Genomic DNA, 18,691 nt, shown 5'->3' with positions numbered 1-18,691 from the left:
CTGCATTTGGTAGATTAAAAGAAAAAACTGAGGCTCAAGGTGGTTGGGTCCTTCACCCAAGGTCACACAGCGAGGAAATCAGACTTGAACCTGGTAGTTGAGCTCCTCGGACTGTGTGCTTAACACCTACACTGTTGTTAAAGCACGCAGGTCCTTGGGAATCAGTGGTTCCATGGTTCTAGAATAGGCACTATGCTAAGTCCTTTCTTTTTTTTTTTTTTTTTTTTTTTTTCTTTTTCTTTTTTTTTCTTTTTTTTTTTCTTTTATTTTTTTTTCTTATTTTTTTTTTCTTTTTTTTTTCTTTTTTTTTCTTTTTTTTTTTTTTTTCTTTTTTTTTTTCTTTTTTTTTCTTTTTTTTCTAAGTCCTTTCTATACCTCACACCATTAAGATGAGGTGGGCACAGTATCAACTCTCCATGTTCAGCACAAGGGATCACTGAGGTTGAGAGACTTCGCCGAAAGTAGGAAGGCCAGAATCCAGCCCACTCATTTCTGGCTGGTTACTAAGCCCACGTGCTTGCTTTTCCTGCTTCTATGTGACTCTCAGGAAATGATTTGAAAAAGAGAAAAAATATGCACCAAGTTGTTCATTAAGACATTATAAAAATAGGAATTTTAGCTCCAGGGAACTCTGGGCATCTATCAAAAATAAATATGAGGGCTGTGGTGAAACAGGAAAAATCTATGTAATGGAATGTTAAAGGGAAAAATGAACAGAAATTGTGTTTGCTCAGTGGGGATATAGTTCATATATGTGAACATGTGGACGTGAAACCAGGAGCAGCACAGAAGGACAAGTGGTTTACATGTGAGGGAGTGGGATTGTGGAGGAATATGCTCCCCCTTTCAACATTTTAAAATATAGTTTCTAGGATAGATTAACACAGGAAAGAAGAAAACGTTTTTGCCTAAGCGAAGGATGTTTTGGTGATTTCTCTCAAAAGTTCAGACTAGTTGGAATTCTCTGGGTCCTGCAGTCGGGAGCGTCTGGCTCCTGAGGTCCTGGAGGGAAGCCACATTCCCTAGTAGAGGGGGTGAGAAGAAATGCAAAAGAGACAAAACCAACACACAAACTAGAAAAAGCAATGATGTCAGGGATCAAATAAAATCAGGTGCTGGGCACAGTGAGTAGCCTTGGCCCCAGTAACCTGCTTTCAGACTTTTATATGTTTCAGTGATGTTGTAATAATAGAAACAGAAACAAAGGGAAAGGCTGCTAGCTTTAGGTGGTGGTAGGTATGCTCCCCCGCAAAAGTTGAGGGAAAGCAAAATTTTTACAGCCTGTTTATGCAGTCACATTGATTAACTCTGGTGTTCCCGGGGATATTTTCAGAGCAGAGATCTGCTTTTACGTTGAATATATCTTCAACAGGAGATGGCACCGAACACCTTAGCTTTAATTTTTTCTAGTCTCCGGGGACTGTCGGGGAATCTGTGATCTGTCAGCTAACGGCACTGGTGCCCTTTGGGGTTTCTTCATTAATTCTGGCTTATTGCCAGTAATGACACCTTCCGTAATCTCTGTGACCACTTTAGAGTTTTCTGAAATGAATTTTCCTAAAGTGAGAAAGGGCAGTAACATTCTTGAGCACCTGTAGTGTATTTGGTACCATGTGAAACCCAGCATAGTACTCACAATGAGACTTTAAGGCCTATGTAGTTACAGGTGTTAGAGTATAAGGTAATGAATGGTTAGATGGAGCTGCTGACTTATTTTTTTAATTAAGATTTTATTTATTTATTGATGAGAGACACAGAAAAAGAGGCAGAGACACAGGCAGAAGGAGAAGCAGGCTCCATGCAAGGGAGCCCGACATGGCACTCGATCCTGGGACTCCAGGATCACACCCCGGGCCAAAGGCAGGTGCTAAACCGCTGAGCCACCCAGGTGTCCCTGCTGACTTATTTTTAGTTAAATTGTCATACGTTAAAGATATTCTTTCACGGGATCCCTGGGTGGTGCAGTGGTTTGGCGCCTGCCTTTGGCCCAGGGCGCGATCCTGGAGACCCGGGATCGAATCCCACATCAGGCTCCCGGTGCATGGAGCCTGCTTCTCCCTCCGCCTGTGTCTCTGCCTCTCTCTCTCTCTCTGTGACTATCATAAATAAATAAAAATTTAAAAAAAAGATATTCTTTCACATATGGGTGCTTTTAAGGTCTATTTTTGTTGATTGTGTCTGGACAATGACTATGTGTTTTGTTTACTGTTATATCTTCAGACCCCAGAATAGTGTCTGACAATAGTTGCTTAATATTTTTTGAATGAATAATTTAAGAAAAAGTAAGTTAATGGTTAGGTCAGAGGTTCAAATCCCAGCTCATCTATGTACTGGCTCTGTGACTTTGGGCAAGTCATTGCTGCGATGTTTGTGAAGATTATGGTGCTGACTTTGGCAGGCTGCGTTCCAGGAGATGTCACTAGTGTCACCTGGGGCTCATCTGCATTATCCCATGATTGAGATATCAGCTGATGAGGAAGACACACAAGGACAATTGGCCACATGGGCCAGCTAGCAGAGTGAATACCATTAGCCAAAAAGAAGGCAAAGTTCTCAGCTTTTCTCGTCTAGCCCTTTCTCTCTGGGCCTTGCTCCCCCATCTATAAAATGAGATAATAGGTCCTATATATGAAGTAATTACAAGAAGAGGTATGTGAGCAGTTTAGCACAGTGGTGCAAAGTGGAAGCTCACACAATGGTAAACTGAGGCTCAAGAACATGTAAGTATGTGGTCAAGGTCACAAACCAGTGAGACAGCGAGGCTTAGCAGTCAGACCTTCCTACTCAGTCCTTTGTATTGGATCCCCCGGCCAACAGGAGTGGCTTCCTCACTGTGGTCAAGAGTTAGTTGACTCAGGCACCCACTCTTATTAGTTTCCAGACCTGCAAGAGATTGCCCAGTGTCCAAAGAGGGAGCTAGCACAGCCAGCAGGCGCACTTCAGGGGTCATGAGAGGCCCCTAGAAACCAAGAGTGAGTAGTTTGGGCAGATGAGAAAGCACCGAGGCTGTCAGGGGTTAAGGAAGAACAGTGCTGCTTGGTGGTCGGAGTGAGGCCGCCTTCTGTTCACATCAGCCTTCCTTGGAGACTCTCATAGATTGTCATCATCAGGTGAGTCTCATGGTGGCCTTCTGAAGCAGGAATTCTTAATTGACCGATGTGAAAACTAAGGCATATCTATAGTGGGAGTTGGGGGGAGGGTTATTTTTTTAAAGGAATATATTAGAATTGGGAAAGACATGAAAACACTGCTCAGATTTTTTTTTAAGATTTTATTTATTTATTTATTTTGAGAGAGAGAGACAGAGAACATGAAGGGGGGGGGCGGGGGTAGTGGAGGGGGAGAGAGAGGAAGAGGGGAGAGTCCTAAGCAGACTCTGCACTGAGTGCAGAGACCGAGATGTGGCTCGATCTCATGACCCTGAGATTGTGACCTGAGCCGAAATCAAGAGTTGGGCATTCAATCGAATGAACCACCCAGGCCCAGGCTCCCCCTCTACTTAGATTTTTAAGAAGGAGAAGAAAAGTAAAAAGGCAAACTGGTGAGGATTTTTTTAGCAAGTACTGCAAGGAGAGTGAGTGAGGCTATGGGCTGGGAATCTCGTCACCGAGAGTAAAGGGTTAAATTGAAGAAAGTAGTAAATCCTGTCCCAATCCTTGCAGAGACAGGCCCAGGCCATAGGGTGTTGAGCAGATGGTCAGTGGGCTGATGTGTCAGTATACGTGGCATCTGAGCACCCTGGCCCCTGGTTGCGATGAGCACCATCAGCTACAGGTACAAAGATGACCCAGCAGGTACACCCTGAGGCCCGGGAGTGGGAATAACTGTGCACCAAGCCATTCCTACTCCTCCTTGTCCTGGCCACACATCTGTGTAAAGCACACCTTCCCCATCTGCAGTGCTGTGATTAAATGAGATAATTCATGCAAATGGCTAAGAGCACAGCACTGATGCTCCAAGGGTGAGCTACAGTGATGTTGGTGAAGATGGTGGGAGGTCACATTCTAGGAGATGTTATTGCTGTCACCTCAGACTCCCCTTCTCACACTGTGACTGAGACCCCAGCAGATGAGGAAGAGATGTGGGGACATGGGGACACTGGTGTCTGGGATCAGCTAGAATAGTGGATATACTTAGGTGGAAAGAGGGCAGAGTTCTTATCTTTTCTCATCAGACTGCCTCTGTTCTAAGCCTCTCAGACTTACTTAGAGTCCTGCAGTGGCCTCCTACCAGGGGGATCGTTAAGTCCCCAGTATGCCTGGAACAATCCTAGTTTACATCCGTGGTCCTGGAAAAATTACTAATAATGTAGCTTTTTCATCTCAGAAGTTTGGGTGATAATCATGTGGTCTCTCCTGCTTCCCTGTCTCTCCCCCTCTGAGATTGTGTTTAGCAGCACCAGATGGAGCTGCCTACACAACAGTTTTTGTTTTTTAAAGATTTATTTATTTTAAGGAAGAGTGCATGCACATGTGCAGGGAGGAAGGGCAGTAGGAGAGGGAGAGAATCTCAAGTAGACTCCCCACTGAGCATGAGCTAACCCGACTTGGCTCTCAATCTCATGACCTTGAGCTCATGACCTTAGTGGAAACCAAGAGTCAGATTCTCAACCAACTGAGCCACCCAGGTGCCCCAAGGATGGTTTTGCTTATACTCACAAACCTTTAGAGGTTCCCAATTACCTACTGAATAAAATTCAGGTTCCTTAACTTAGGCTGCTTGTCAGTTTATATTTTTTTAAGATTTATTTATTTATTCATGAGAGAGAGAGAGAGAGGCAGAGACACAGGCAGAAGGAGAAGCAGGCTCCATGCAGGGAGCCCAACGTGGGACTCCATCCCAGGTTTCCAGGATCCCACCCTGTGCCGAAGGTCATGCTAAACCGCTGAGCCACCGGCGCTGCCCTTGCTTGTCAGTTTCTTGAATGCATCACTCTTTGGCCAGCTTCAGGGCCTTTGCACATGATGTTCCTTCTGCCAGGAACACTCCTCCGTCCCCATTTACCTGGGGATGATGCCTTCTGAGCCTTTAGCTGTCAGTTTAATGCCACCCCCTCCGAGAAGCATCCCTGACTCACAGATTAGATACAACTCCCTTTTTTCTTCTTTTCTGGCTCTCTTGGGAATCACATCTCTGTTATTTAACAGCTGATGCTCACACTAAACCCTAAACCTCCCCTGATAACAGAAACCATGCCTGCCTGGTTACTCCTCTGCCCCCATGGTGCAGCACAGTGCATGATACTCCCCAAATACCTGATCAACAAGTAGTGGGGTGAATGAACGCACAGTCCCTAGTAGGCTCGGCTTTCTGAGCCAGTGCAGTTCATGTCACATGCTTCAGGGCTTTCGACAGCTGCCTAGTACATTTGAGACAAGTGTGTGGTTCTTACTATGGCCAGCAAGTGCCTACACGCTTTTGGCCCTTTGCACCCCTGGCTTCGTTTCCTGCTGCTCTCACCCATCCTCCCTCTCCCCCACTACACTGGTTTTCAAGCTCACTCGCACCTCAGGCCTGTGCCCTTGGGCCAACATCACCTCCTCCAATAGGTTCTCAGTGTCCTGTTACCAAAAACAGCACCCTGTCTCTCTTTATCCCACTCCACGGCTTCGTCTGCTTCCTAACACTCCTTGTGCTCTGAAGTCCTTTTGCTTGTTTCTGCCTGTCTCCACCCCGAATACAAGCTCCCTGGGAGCAGGGACCTTGTCTGCCATATTCAGCCCTGGAACCTCAGTGCCTGGCAAACAGTTGGCACTAAAGCAATGTTTGGTGAGCAGGAGCAGGGTGGGGTGGCCCCTTGCAGGCGGGCGGGGGAGGGGGGCCTTCCTGGAACCCAGCGGCCCCTGAGGCAGGGCCTGTGGAGTTGCCATGGCAACCCACTGACCTGTGGCCCCCCCCCCCAGAAGCCACTGCTGCCCACCTACCTCCAGTGCCCAGACTTTCCACGTGGTCCTGCGTGTCGCAGCTGTGGGGAGCCCAAGTCACAGGGAAAGCGGGGCCGAGAGAGCAAATGATGAAGAGGAGATCCTGCCCTGGTGCTGGGGGAGACAGGAGCAGGCCTTGTTGGCGTGGTTCCACTGGTAATGGCGGGGGCGGGGGGAGGGGAGAGCGGGGGTGCTCCGGCCCCTCCAGGACCTGGGGCCTGGACCTCCCCTGGTGGCTGTGGGTGAGATATGTCAACTTTTTGACGTAGCATTTCTAAAGCTGTGAGTTCCTGAAATAGGCCCTGCCTGGGGCCCTGAAAGACTGTTGACAGGAGGAGTGTGAGTAACGCCTTCCCTGAAAACCCGGTGACTGTAAGGCAGGCAGCACTTCCTCAGGTGTTGCATAAGCCAAGGACTCCCTGTTCTCCGCCAGTTCCCCAGGACCAGAGCCCGCGTCCCCGCCCCCCCCCCCACGGCCCCACGGCTGGCTCCCAGCTGCCTGCAGGCACCCTGCTCCTCACCCACTCTCCCACCCCATCCCCGTCCCTCCTCTGGTCGCTGGTCAGTGGGCTCACCCCCTTTCCCAGAACCCACTTTGGGCCTTTGTCGGGATGCAGCCCCCCTGCCTTCCTCCTCTGGTGCCCCCCCCCACCAGCCCTTTAAGCTGCAGCTGAAATGCGGCCTCCTCTAGGCAGGGCCCGGGCACCTGGTCACAATGACCAAGGGCGGCCCGCAGGCCCCCAGCTAGCTGGCTGCGCCTCCCCAGCATCTCTGAGTCTCCGGTTCCTCCTCAAGAATCAGAATTTTTCAAGTCTGTTTCAGAGTTGCTGGGCGGAGCAGAGGGGAGGCATGTGAAGCAGGGTGACTGGTGTGGGGAAGAAGCTCACCAAATGCAGGGCGCGGCCATTAGCGCCGTCCTCAGCACTCGGCTGGGAGCTCGTGGTGGGCAGAGACCACGCTTTCCTGTCTGTCCGTGGCCCACAAAGCCAAGTGTGCTAAGTGCCTCCCTTGTATTATTTCAGTTAATCTTGGGAGAACCAAGAAGGTAGGGCTTTGGGGGGGTTCAGGGATCATCCTGCTGTTGCACAGCTAGTAAGTGACAGGGCTGGATTTGAAATCCAGTTGTTCTGACTCCAAACCCCACATCCCTCCTGTCCTGTCTCTGTCTTCTCTTTCATCTTGTTCTGTCTCTCCCTTGATCACTCCATCAGTGCTGGGCCTTCTTGCCATCCCTTCACCCATGATCACCGACCTCCCATGACCCCACCTCAGGACCTTGGCATCTGTGGTCTGCTCTCTGTGGACCTTTGAAGGCCTTACGCCCTCACTGCACTCAATCTCTGCTCAAATGCTGCTACTTCGCAGAGGCCTTCCTGGGGGAGGATCCCTCCTCCCTTATCCTATTCTCTCATCCTACTTTACTTCCTCACAACCTACCACCGTCAGCCATGAGCCTGACACTGTGCCAGGCTCCTGGGGACTAAGCATGGCAAAGATGGACAAGGCTGTTTGAACTTACATTTTTTTAAAAGATTTTATTTATTTATTCATGAGAGACAGAGAGAGAGAGAGAGAGAGAGAGGCAGAGACACAGGCAGAGGGAGAAGCAGGCTCCACACAGGGAGCCTGATGTGGGACTCAATCCCGGGATTCCAGGATCATGCCCTAGGCCAAAGGCAGGTGCTAAACCACTGAGCCACCCAGACGTCCCTATAAGTTACATTTTTTAAGGTGGAGGAAATAAATAATAAAAGAAGCATAAATAAACAAACAAGATATCTCAGATCCTGAGGCTCTGGTCCATCAGAGATATCTTGCTGTAATATATTGGCCCCCTGTTAAAATGTACTCGTTGTCTCTTCTGTTGCAACTTCACATTGAGGGCACTTGATAATGATTTGCAAAATGAATGAATGGATGGATGGATTGCCTGAGAATAGCCTGGTCTGTGCCCAGTGTGACATGGCAAGCAGAATAAGCATGGGCTTTAGTGATTGAAGATCTGGGCTTGAATTCTGACTTGAATCCCTCTGATTGTGTGACCTTGGCCAAGCCACTGCCATGGTCTGGACCCCAGTTTCCTTATGTTTAAAGGGGGATGAGTTTCTGTCTCATAATGTGAGCTCAAATCAGGCTCTTGTGTCAATGTGCCTTGTGGACGTCAAAGGTTACCTGGCTTTGGACAGTTGTCTTGGTTGGTTCCTCCTGCCTGATTAATATGTATTCTTTTTTAAAAAAGATTTTATTGGGATCCCTGGGTGGCGCAGCGGTTTAGCGCCTTCCTTTGGCCCAGGGCGCGATCCTGGAGACCCGGGATTGAATCCCACGTCGGGCTCCCGGTGCATGGAGCCTGCTTCTCCCTCTGCCTGTGTCTCTGCCTCTCTCTCTCTCTCACTCTCTGTGTGTGACTATCATAAAAAAAAAAAAAAAAAGATTTTACTTATTTATTTGACAGAGAGAGAAAGCACAAGCAGGGAGAGCAGGGATAGGGAGAAGCAGACTCCCTGCTGAGAAGGGAGCCTCATGTGGAACTCCATCCCAGGACCCTGAGATCATGACCTGAGCCAAAGGCAGATGCTTAACCGACTGAGTCACCCAGGTGCTCCTGATTGATACACATTCCTGACAACTGCTCTGAGCCCTAAACATGTCCCTGGTGCAGTTACTTCCTGGTGGTTCTTTGCTGCTGCAAAACCCAATCTAAAGTGGGGAGGCATGAAGATCTGCCTCTGAAGGGTAGGGGTTCAACTCCTCGGAAAGTGAAAATCCAGAAGGCATGATTGGCATCCTCCTTTCTGCCCATGATCCCAGATGAGTCAGGTGAAGTGATGCTTTGCAGCCCAGGAGCTGACACTCCCAGCTGTCAGTACACCCTGTTAGGAACTTAGAGCAAGCCTGATTCTTACTAGAAGATCAGGTAATTTATTTTTATGGATCAAGAATGAAGCAATTGGGAGCAAGGAGTCAGCCAAGTGTGAGTTGAGCACTCCTTCTCCCGTGTCCCTGGACAGGGTGCTGATACTGCAGCTCTGCCTTGTATTAGAATTTTTGCTTCAAGCCTCAGTTTTCCTGTCTATTAATAGAGATATTAAAGCATACCACATGGTATTATTCTGAGATCCCTGTAATGTAAACCATATATGTGAAAATACCTTGTCTGGTACCTGGCATGCAGTAGGATCTTAATGTTATTTTTCAAAAAAAGTAATGCATTCAACAACACATATTTATTGTGCAACATCTACAGGGACAAGCATGGTGCCAGCTAATGGGTGCAAGATGGACAGGCAGGACAGGCTTCCTGCACTCATGAGTTTGGGGAGTAGCATCTGCCTCGCTTTCTAGATGACAACTGCAGGGCAGAAGCCAGTCTTATCTGTGTCTATGTCACTCACAGCTTTTATCACAGCTCCTTTTCTCCAGAAGGCACAACATAGACATTGGTTGAGTTTTGCCTTCTTTACTTGGAAGATGACCTTTTAATGTATTATATACCATCTCGTGCCTTATGCGGTAAAAATAAGAAAAGATTAGGAAATTCTTTAGATGTGTGGACATGTCTACTTGTATGCTGTGCATTCTTTGATATCTTGTGTGTCAATAAGGTAAAATTTCTTGGGACCATACTAAGGAAAAACTTCATACCAGGTGCTAGTGAGAGTCAAAAGAAAGAATAACATGGACTTCATTCTTAAGATATTTAAGATCTAAGTGGAAGGCCTGCTATATGTAACAAAGGCTAGCAAAGAAATACATGAATGAATTTAGCAAAAATTGTAATATGTAAGTAGAGTTTTAGTGAAAGATTGAATGCCAGGCTGAATATGATCAATGTTACAGTATTGTCACTGTGCACTGGAGACCAAATAGGACATAGAGGGAAGAGAGCTCAGCCCACCCTCAGAGAGAGCATTTTGGTTAGGATCTAAGTCCAAAAAAAAAAAAAAAAAAAAAAAGGATCTAAGTCCAGATGGCAGTCCTGCCTCTTCTTACTAGCTGACTGACTTTGGAGAAGTCACCTGATCTTACTGAGCCTTAATTTCCTAATAGCACCTACCCCAAGCTTTATAAGGATTAAGTATGCTGGTATATGTCATGTGTTTGCATAATGCTTGGCCCATAAAGACCCAATGTATGGTGACCTTTATTATTTTTATTAAATCACATAAAAGTAAGTTAGACACAAGGAAGTTAGATGAACACAGCACTTTATTAAAAATTCAACATACCTGTTATTCTGGTTGGATAATTCTTGATCTTTGCAACCAAAATTCATTGTTTATAGTTTTAAAGTATATAAAGTTTACTGCAGGTGACCTAAACAGAGGCCTTCCAATCATATGGAGCAACCTGACCTAGGGGCATAAGTTGCAGATGCTGCTGTTGAGAGCCCCACTGGAGAAGAGGATGAAGGTCAGAGAGCACCTGTGGATGTGAGGCCTGTGCCCTGACGTCTCAGTTGCATCTATACAGTCTGGAATGTAAGGCCTTTGAATGCTCTGAGAACTAACTACAAATGTCCCGAGCAGCAGAGGTGATGGTTCTGCCATATTTGGCACTGCTAGGACCATGATCTGGACCCTCCAGAGTTTATCCTGGATGCCACATGTGCAGGTGGCTATGGTTAAGTAGAAGACAGTCAGATGCAGGGGAACTAGATGGCACAGAAGTGGGAACAACGCCCTCCAAGCAAGAGCTGAAATAAGTGGGATACTTTGACCAGAAAAATGGAGCCATGGTGCTTGGCCTTCTGATCTCTGCCACGTGCGTGAGCGATCACCCTTACTCTGTGTTGCCCCAGGAGAAGAGCTGGGTTGTGGGGTGGCTACAGGCATAGGCCAAGGGGCCAGAGAGACCTGAGTGGGTGCCATGGGTGGAGGAAAGGTTACATGATGAGATTTCTTCTCTCTTTCTTTCCTGGCACTTCTGGCCCTCTTCTCTCCCCTCATCACCCCACTCTCTCCTCTCTCTAGTGTTGGGTAATATGGGGGAGAGGCACAGCCATCTGGAAGGTCCTTCCTTGACTTGAGCTCTTGTGGGCTGGAGTCGCACCCTCTTGGCACTTGGTGTCCAGAGCCAGCTCCCCTCCAGAATGCTACCATGAGTACTTCAGAGAGTATGTCACCAATCACTGGGGCTTCTCACATCCAGGAATTGGCCCTTTTGAGGATTCCAATTTTAACAGGCCTCATCTTGGCACTGGCGAGTGGGTGACAGGGGGAGTGTTTCCCTTAGTTCCCTGTGTCTGCTGAAAAACGTGTGTGTGTGTATGTGTGTGTGCAAGTGCACACATGTGCATGCCCACACACGTGAGAGTAACTGGATGTGAATACCTAGCTCGGGAGGGCAGGGCTGGCCCAGAACAACAGCACTTGCTCTTGGTGCTGTGCTCTGGCGGAGGAAGGGGCTGTCGATTTCAGCAGCTGCCGTCCAAAACCAGCCACGGCGGTTGCCAAGGAAAACGTGCCAGAACTCAAGGGGATTAGAAGATCTGAGTTGGAGATATTCTGGAGAGTCCTGAAAAGAATTCTGGAGATTTGTACCCAGATGCATCTTTAGATGCGATGTGATGACAAACACCCACCTTGTGCCATCACAGCTCTGAAAAACCTCACAAGCCATTTGGTTTCTACATGGTGCAGTCGGTGTCTGGAAGGGGTGGCGTTTTAATGTTTTGCATTTCTCTGCTGCTCAGTGTTTCCTCAGAAATACCAGCTTTCCATTTCCTCTTAACAATCTGGCTCCCGTTCCTCCCCTTGGATATTTCCCCCTACTTATTTACAATTTAGGGAGCAGCTTTTAAAAGAGCAGTTTGTTGGGACATAAAATATAAAACAAAAACTGAGCATTTCTCCCTGCTGTTTGCGTTTGCTTCTTCCCCATCCCCCCAGCCTCCACACCGTGGCTCCCTTGCCAGTGTGGCTCCTTTTTTAGAATATGTCGCCTAAGGTGTTAACTTGTGATCTTGCCCTTGGTTCTTTGAATTACGAGGAGTCACATTACTTAATCTAAGCTTCAGTTGCTTTCTAGGAAAAAAATGGAGATTAAAATCTTTATTTCTGGGAGTTGTGGTCAGAATTTGATGGGATAATATAGGTAATATTAGACTAGGTGTTCAGTAAGTGCCAGCTTCTATATTATAGAGACAACAATGGGTGGGTGACTACACTGGGCAGAAGGACAAAGCCGTAGGTATAGTCAGCTCTGCTATAACACCACACAGGCATTCCTAAAAATCACTACGTTCTGCAAAACAGCACGATCAAGTCCACAGTTTACTAGAAAAATAAGGGGGTATAACACTCAAAGCCTTTCAGTGCACATAAAAAAATAGAATCTAATAAAAATGATGGCACAGTTTTGCATATGTTAATTAAATGTTCAAGAGGTGCAGAAATACAATAAATCTGGCACTTCATCTTGGAAAAGACCTGACATTTTGGACGAGGACGTCAGAAAGGCTGCTGCCTGTGAGTTATGGTGAAGCGGTAGAGCGCGGGTTGTCTGGGCAGGTGTAGTACTTCAGCTCACGGGAACAGGAGGAGCTGGTATGTGTCCGAGGCATGAGCACATGTGAATTTTGCATATTCATGGAGTTTGGTTCAGCTACACGTGGTTTTCTGCATTCGCCCGATGTTCCTTAGGGAAGAAGGGAAGTATTGAACATAAATACTTGAACATAAATAAACACAAAGAAGTTGAAGGAAGAAGAACATAAATAAGAAGTTGAACATAAATAAACACAAAGTTTGCTCTCTGTTCAGATCGTTCCCTAACATATTACTTGCACTAGAACACATGCTTATTTTCAAAACAAGCATTAGAGTGGAACTGACTGATGTCGTTGAATGAATGAATGAATGAATGGTAGCTGGTCTACCCAATGGAATAATTATCATGCTACATTGTGGAAAGTGCTTTTGTAGACTTTGGAATTGGATTTCAAAAAACCAGTCTTTTGGATTTTAAAAGTACTACATAGCTATTGCATAGCTTTTAATATCTCCTCCCATAGTGGCTTTCAGGCTGTGCTCAGAAGGTCACCGGGCAAAGGGAGGTAAGCTACAAGAACCTCTGCCCTTCTCCGGGTTCATCCAGAACCCTCAGGGTTTTATCTGCTTTCCTTTTTGTTTTTGTTTGAATAAAAGGTTCTGCTGCTAATTTATAGATCTATGAACCACCACCAGTGATTTAGTTGACCAAACTTTGTTTTACAAATGACTCCTAAGGAACATCTCCTCTATGCAAAGAAAGATAACCCTCAGTTGGTACTACTGGGCTGTGAATACTCTAGAAGTAGTAGAATCTGACCAAGAAATACTCAGGTGGGCTTCAGTCACCATTTTGTCTCCAAACTACTCCGCAAAGGCTCATCAGCCGTGGTGCCTTGCGGGGGCGGGGGGGCGGTAGGCGCATCCAGGGAAAATCCAGATCCACTCAGGGCAGGTATCAGACAAAAGCCAATGGGCAGTTGAATTGAATGTGTTTATTATGTTCATGTCTTTTCACGAACACCAACAGCAGTTCTGCAATTCTGTGATTTTCTTCCCTCTTTCTCTCTTTCTCTGTTTTTTGTTATTTTGTTTTTTTTTTTTTTTTTTTTTAGAGAGCTGGATTGAAAGATGTCTCAATGAAAGTGAAAACAAACGTTATTCCAGCCACACATCTCTGGGGAATGTTTCTAATGATGAAAGTAAGTGCTTGAAATTCATTTTTCCACCATGTCCTAAACACAGCCAGTGTCCTCATGGGAGGGATAGTGCTTCTTGAATATTCTCCTGGGGCAAGTCACCTGGAACAAGAGACTCTGAAGCCATTTATGGAATACACTAGACCTTCCCTGGGATATTCTGCAATGGGGAATGCAGTGCAGTCAGGTAAACACGGAAACTGAGGCACAGCAAACACTTGCCCTTTACATGTTCATGTTGTCTGAGTCCCCGAACACCCCATTAGAGTGATGCTCCAGTTGGGCAAAGGTGGACCCTAAATGGGAAAGGCCATTCTCTGTGTCCTTGTAGATGCAAGATTAAATTGGCGTGTCATGGGATTGTTGTTTCAGGATCATGAATGTCTTTGCTCTTTGAAAGTAAAGATTCCTCCCAGCTCTTGGACTAGAGAATTGGGAGTTAACAGGAAAATATAAACTGCTGAGTTTATACCTTTCCCTGGGTTATGTCAGACTGGGTCTTCTGCGCACCTCATATTAAGAGAGAAGACTAACAGGAACTTGTATTTGCCCCCTAAACACTAAAGAAGGGACAGCTTATTGTAAATGTAATTTCCAGCAGGGACAGAGTGTCTCTCTCCCTTGGCTGGTTGGCTGGTAAAATTCATCTCCTTTGTGTGGTTTTCTCAAATCATGGGCCAGGGACCGCCTGCTCCATAAACCCCAGCAGTGTTTGCTGGACATGCCAAACAGCTTTCTTCCAGAGTTTCTTCTGGCACTGTTGTTCTGTCATCACAATTTTGCTTCATTTTATAAAATTGAGATAAATTGAACTTAATATTCATACATCTTATGTGGATCGTCTGATGAATAACTTTTTCTCTTTCATTTTGTATCTCCCTGTGTAACCACCACCCAGAAAGGAGACAGAGCATTTCTAGCACCCCTAGAGGTTCCCTGATGTCTCATTCCTGTTTATAATTTCTGGCCTGAATTTTATCACTATCATTTGGTTTTGCCTGTTTTTGGAACATTATGTAAATGGACTTATAGAGTCCGTATTCCTTTTGTACATAGCTCTTTTCACTCAATGTAATATCTGTGAGATGCATCCACACTGTTCTTTGTAGCAGTACTTTTTCATTGCTATATAGTATTGCATTGTGTGCATATACCGCAGTTTACACATCCATTTAAATGCTGATGGTACTTAAATTGTCTTAAGTTTTTAATTATTTCTTAAGCATCTCTGAGCATTCTTTGCCTTATTGTGCTAATATATATATAACATAAAATTGACCATTTTAACCATTTTAAGTGTACAATTTGGTGATGTTAAGTAAATCCACTTTGTTGTACAACCATCACCACCATCCATCTCCAAAACTTTTTTCATTTTCCCAAACTAAAACTCTAACAATAACTCCCCATTCTTCCCATCCCTGCCTCCCAGTCACTGGCAACTCCTATTCTACTGTCTATCTTTGTGAATTTGACTATATAAATGGAATCACATAGTATTTGTTTTCATGTAACTGGCTTATTTCACTTGGCATAATATCTTCAGGATTCATCCATGCTGTAGCATGTAGCAGGAACTCCCTTCTTTTTAAAGGCTGGGTGACATTCCATTTTATGTGTATACTGCATTTTGTTTATCTGTTCATCCTCTGATAGACATTTGAGTTGTTTCCACCTTTTGGCTCCTGTGAATAAGGCTGCTGTGAACATGGGAGGACAAATATCTGTTCAAGTTCCTGCTTTCAGTTCTTTTGAGTATGTACCCAGGAGTGGAATTACTGGAACATATGGTAATACTATTTTAAATGTTTTGAGGAATCACCGTACCATATTCCTTATGGACCATTCTGCGTTCCCACCAGTAATACACAAGGGTTCTGGTAGCTCTACACTCTTGCCAGCACTTGTTATTTTCTGTGGGTTTTTTTTATTTTTTATTTTTTTGTGGGTGCAAGTTGTTTTTTTAAATTGAAATATAGCTAACACACAATTTGTTTCAGGTGTACGACATAGTGATTACACAACAATATACATTACAAAATGCTCACCATAGTTAAGGGTAATACCATCTGTCACCCTACCATCTGTATTCCCTACCATCTGTATACCATCTGTAATCCATACACTGTACTTTTCATCCCCACAACTTACTTATACCTGGAAGTTTACATCTCCCCCACCTACTTTAACTTTGTTCTACCTCCTCCCCTCTGGCAACCACAGTTTGTTCTCTGTATTTATGAGTCTGTTTCTATTTTTTGTTTGTTTTGTTTTGTTTTTTAGATTCTATGTATAATAAGTGAAATCATATGGCAGATGCAGATTTTAATGTTATCCCAGAATGATTTATTTTTTAATTTTTGATTATTTATTTATTTTTAAATTCAAATTTACTTAATTAACATATAGTGTATTATTAGTTTCAGAGGTAGAGTTCAGTGATTCATTAGTCTCATATAACAACCAGTGCTCATTACATCACGTGCCCTCCTTAATGCCCATCACCCAGTCACCCCATCCTCCCTCCCCTCCAGCAACCCTGTTTGTTTCCCATGATTAAGAGTCTTTTATGATTCGTATCCCTCTCTGATTTCATCTTGTTTTGTTTTTCTGTCCCTTCCCCCCAAAATAATCCTGTTTTGTTTCTTAAATTCCACTAATGAGTGAGATCATATGATAATTGTCTTTCTCTGATTGACTTATTTTGCTTCCATCCTAATACATGTAAAGTGGCATCTCATGGTTCACATTGTATTTCCTTAGTGATTAGTGATGTTGAGCATCTTTTCATGTGTTTAGTCATCATTCATATATCTTCTTTGGAGAAATGTCTGTTCAAGTCTTTTTACTGATTTTTTGATTGAATTATTTGTTTTTTGTTGAGTTCTTTATATATTTTGCATGTAAACCCCTTATCAGATATATGGTTTGCAAATATTGTCTTCCATTCCATGGGTTGCCTTATACTCTGTTGGTTGTGTCTATTGATGCATAGAAATTCTTAATTTTGATGTAGCCCAGTGTATCTGTTTTTCTTTTGTTGCCTGTGCTTTTGGTGTCATAGCCAAGAAATCGTTGTCAAGTCTAACACCAGGAAGCTCTTCCTGTATAAGAGTTTTATAGTTTTATCTCCCATGTTTAGGTCTTTGATCTATTTTGAGTTAATTTTTGTGTACAACATAAGGTAAGGGTCCAAATTCATTTTTTTGCATGTGAATATCCACTTTCCAGCACCATTTGTTGAAAAGATTATCTTTTCTTCATTGAACAGTCTCAACACCCTTGTTAAAATCATTTAACCAGATGTGAGAGTCTATTGCTGGTCTCCTTATTCTATTCTTTTGGTCTGTATATTGATCCTTAGGCCAGCACCACACTATTTTGATTACTGTAGCTTTGTGCTAAGCTGTGTATATGTGTGTATGTAAGTGTGTGATCTTGTCTACTTGCTCTGACCAGGCCTTCCAGGACTATGTTAAATAGAAATGACAGAGGTCAGCATCCTTGTCTTATTTCTGATCTTAGAGGAAAAGCTTTCAGTCTTTCACCATTGAGTATGATGTTAGCTATGAGTTGTTCATATGGCCTTTCAATGTGTTGAGATAGTTTCCTTCTATTCCTATTTTATTGAATGTTTTTATCATGAAGGGATGTTAAATTTTGCCAAATGCTTTTTTTTTTTTTGCATCCATTGAGATGATCATGTGGCTATACTGTTAGTATAGTGTACAATGTACACCAGTATACCAGTTAGTATAGTGTTACATAGTATAGTGTACATTGTTCGATTTTCCTATGTTGAACCATCTTTGCATTCAAGGAATAAAAAAACACGCACCTGGTCGTGTACCTGGTGTACAATCCTTTAACACACTGTCGAATTCTGTTTGCTAGTATTTTATTGAGGACTTTTGCATTAATATTCATGAGGGCTATTGATCTGGAGTTTTCTTTTCTTGTAATGTCTTTGTCTGGCCTTGGTACCAGAGTAATAATGCTGGCTTCATAGAATGAGTTGGGAAGTATTCCCTCCTCTTCTGTTTTTTGGAAGGATTGGTGAACATTCTTATAAATATCGCTTTTGTGATTTGCCTGTTCACCTCCTTTGCCTGTTGGTTTCTTCTTAAGTTGTGTTGTGTCCCTTTCCTTAATGATCTGTAAGGGTTATTTTTATATTCTTAGTAGGAGGCGTTTGTCAGCTAAAAGTATTGCAAACATTTCTCAGTTTGTAGTCTGCTTTTCATTCTCTTACTGGTATCTTGTGGTGAACAGAAGTTCTTAATTCAAATAACACTCAGTTTATCAGTGTTTTCCTTTTGTAATAGGTGCTTTTTTTGTTTTGTATTAAGAAATCTTTGCCTACCTCTGGTTCATTAAGATATTTTTCATGTTATTATCTAAAAGTTTTATTATTTACCTTTTACTTTTATATCAGAGGACCATCTGGAATTTTTTGTATATGGTGTGAGGGAGGAGTCATAGTTCTTATTTTACTTTTAATTTTTGACTGATAGAGTACCTTTTGTTGGAAAGAATCCTTTACCTGTAAATCAGGAGCTCGTATACATGTGGATCTATGTCTTGACCTTTATTCTGAACCATTGACCTGTTTGTCTATTTTGGGGTCATAAGATTCTTTAAGATTGTTTTGGTTAATTTAAATTCCTAACATTTCCATACAGATTGTAGAATCAGCTTGTCAATAGTCCCTCAGGTGTTTTGACTGGGATCACACTGAATGTGCAATCAATTTGGGAAGAATTCACATCTTACCAACGTCAAATTTCCTGTCAATGCAGAACATGAGAGACTCCTAACTCTGGGAAACAAACAAGGGGTGGTAGAAAGGGAAGTGGGTGGGGGGTGGGGGTGACTGGGTGACAGGCACTGAGGGGGCACTTGCTGGGATGAGCACTGGGTGTTATTCTATATGTTGGCAAATTGAACACCAATAACAAATTTAAATTTTTTTTTAAATTTTCCTGTCAGTGTATGTGGCCTCAGGCCTCCATGTATTAAATGGCCTTTAATTTCTCTCAGCAGCGTTTCATAAAATTTAGTGTAGAGGTTTTATGCA

General features: G+C 44.0%; 1 protein-coding gene across 2 annotated transcripts in view; it reads left to right on the top strand.

The window, feature by feature from the left end:
• The window catches only part of RFX4 (regulatory factor X4), a 161,201-nt gene that overhangs the window by 13,940 nt on the left and 128,570 nt on the right, over nt 1-18,691 (top strand). For both annotated transcript variants that reach the window (XM_041756312.1, XM_041756311.1), the window contains exon 2: nt 13,531-13,617. In XM_041756312.1, the coding sequence (XP_041612246.1) occupies nt 13,531-13,617 (87 nt within the window). The remainder of the gene's footprint in view (nt 1-13,530; nt 13,618-18,691) is intronic.

This window comes from Vulpes lagopus, chromosome 5 (genome assembly GCF_018345385.1).
Source record: "Vulpes lagopus strain Blue_001 chromosome 5, ASM1834538v1, whole genome shotgun sequence".
Taxonomy (NCBI): Eukaryota; Metazoa; Chordata; class Mammalia; order Carnivora; family Canidae; genus Vulpes; species Vulpes lagopus.
This window is presented reverse-complemented; position numbering and strand designations above follow the sequence as displayed.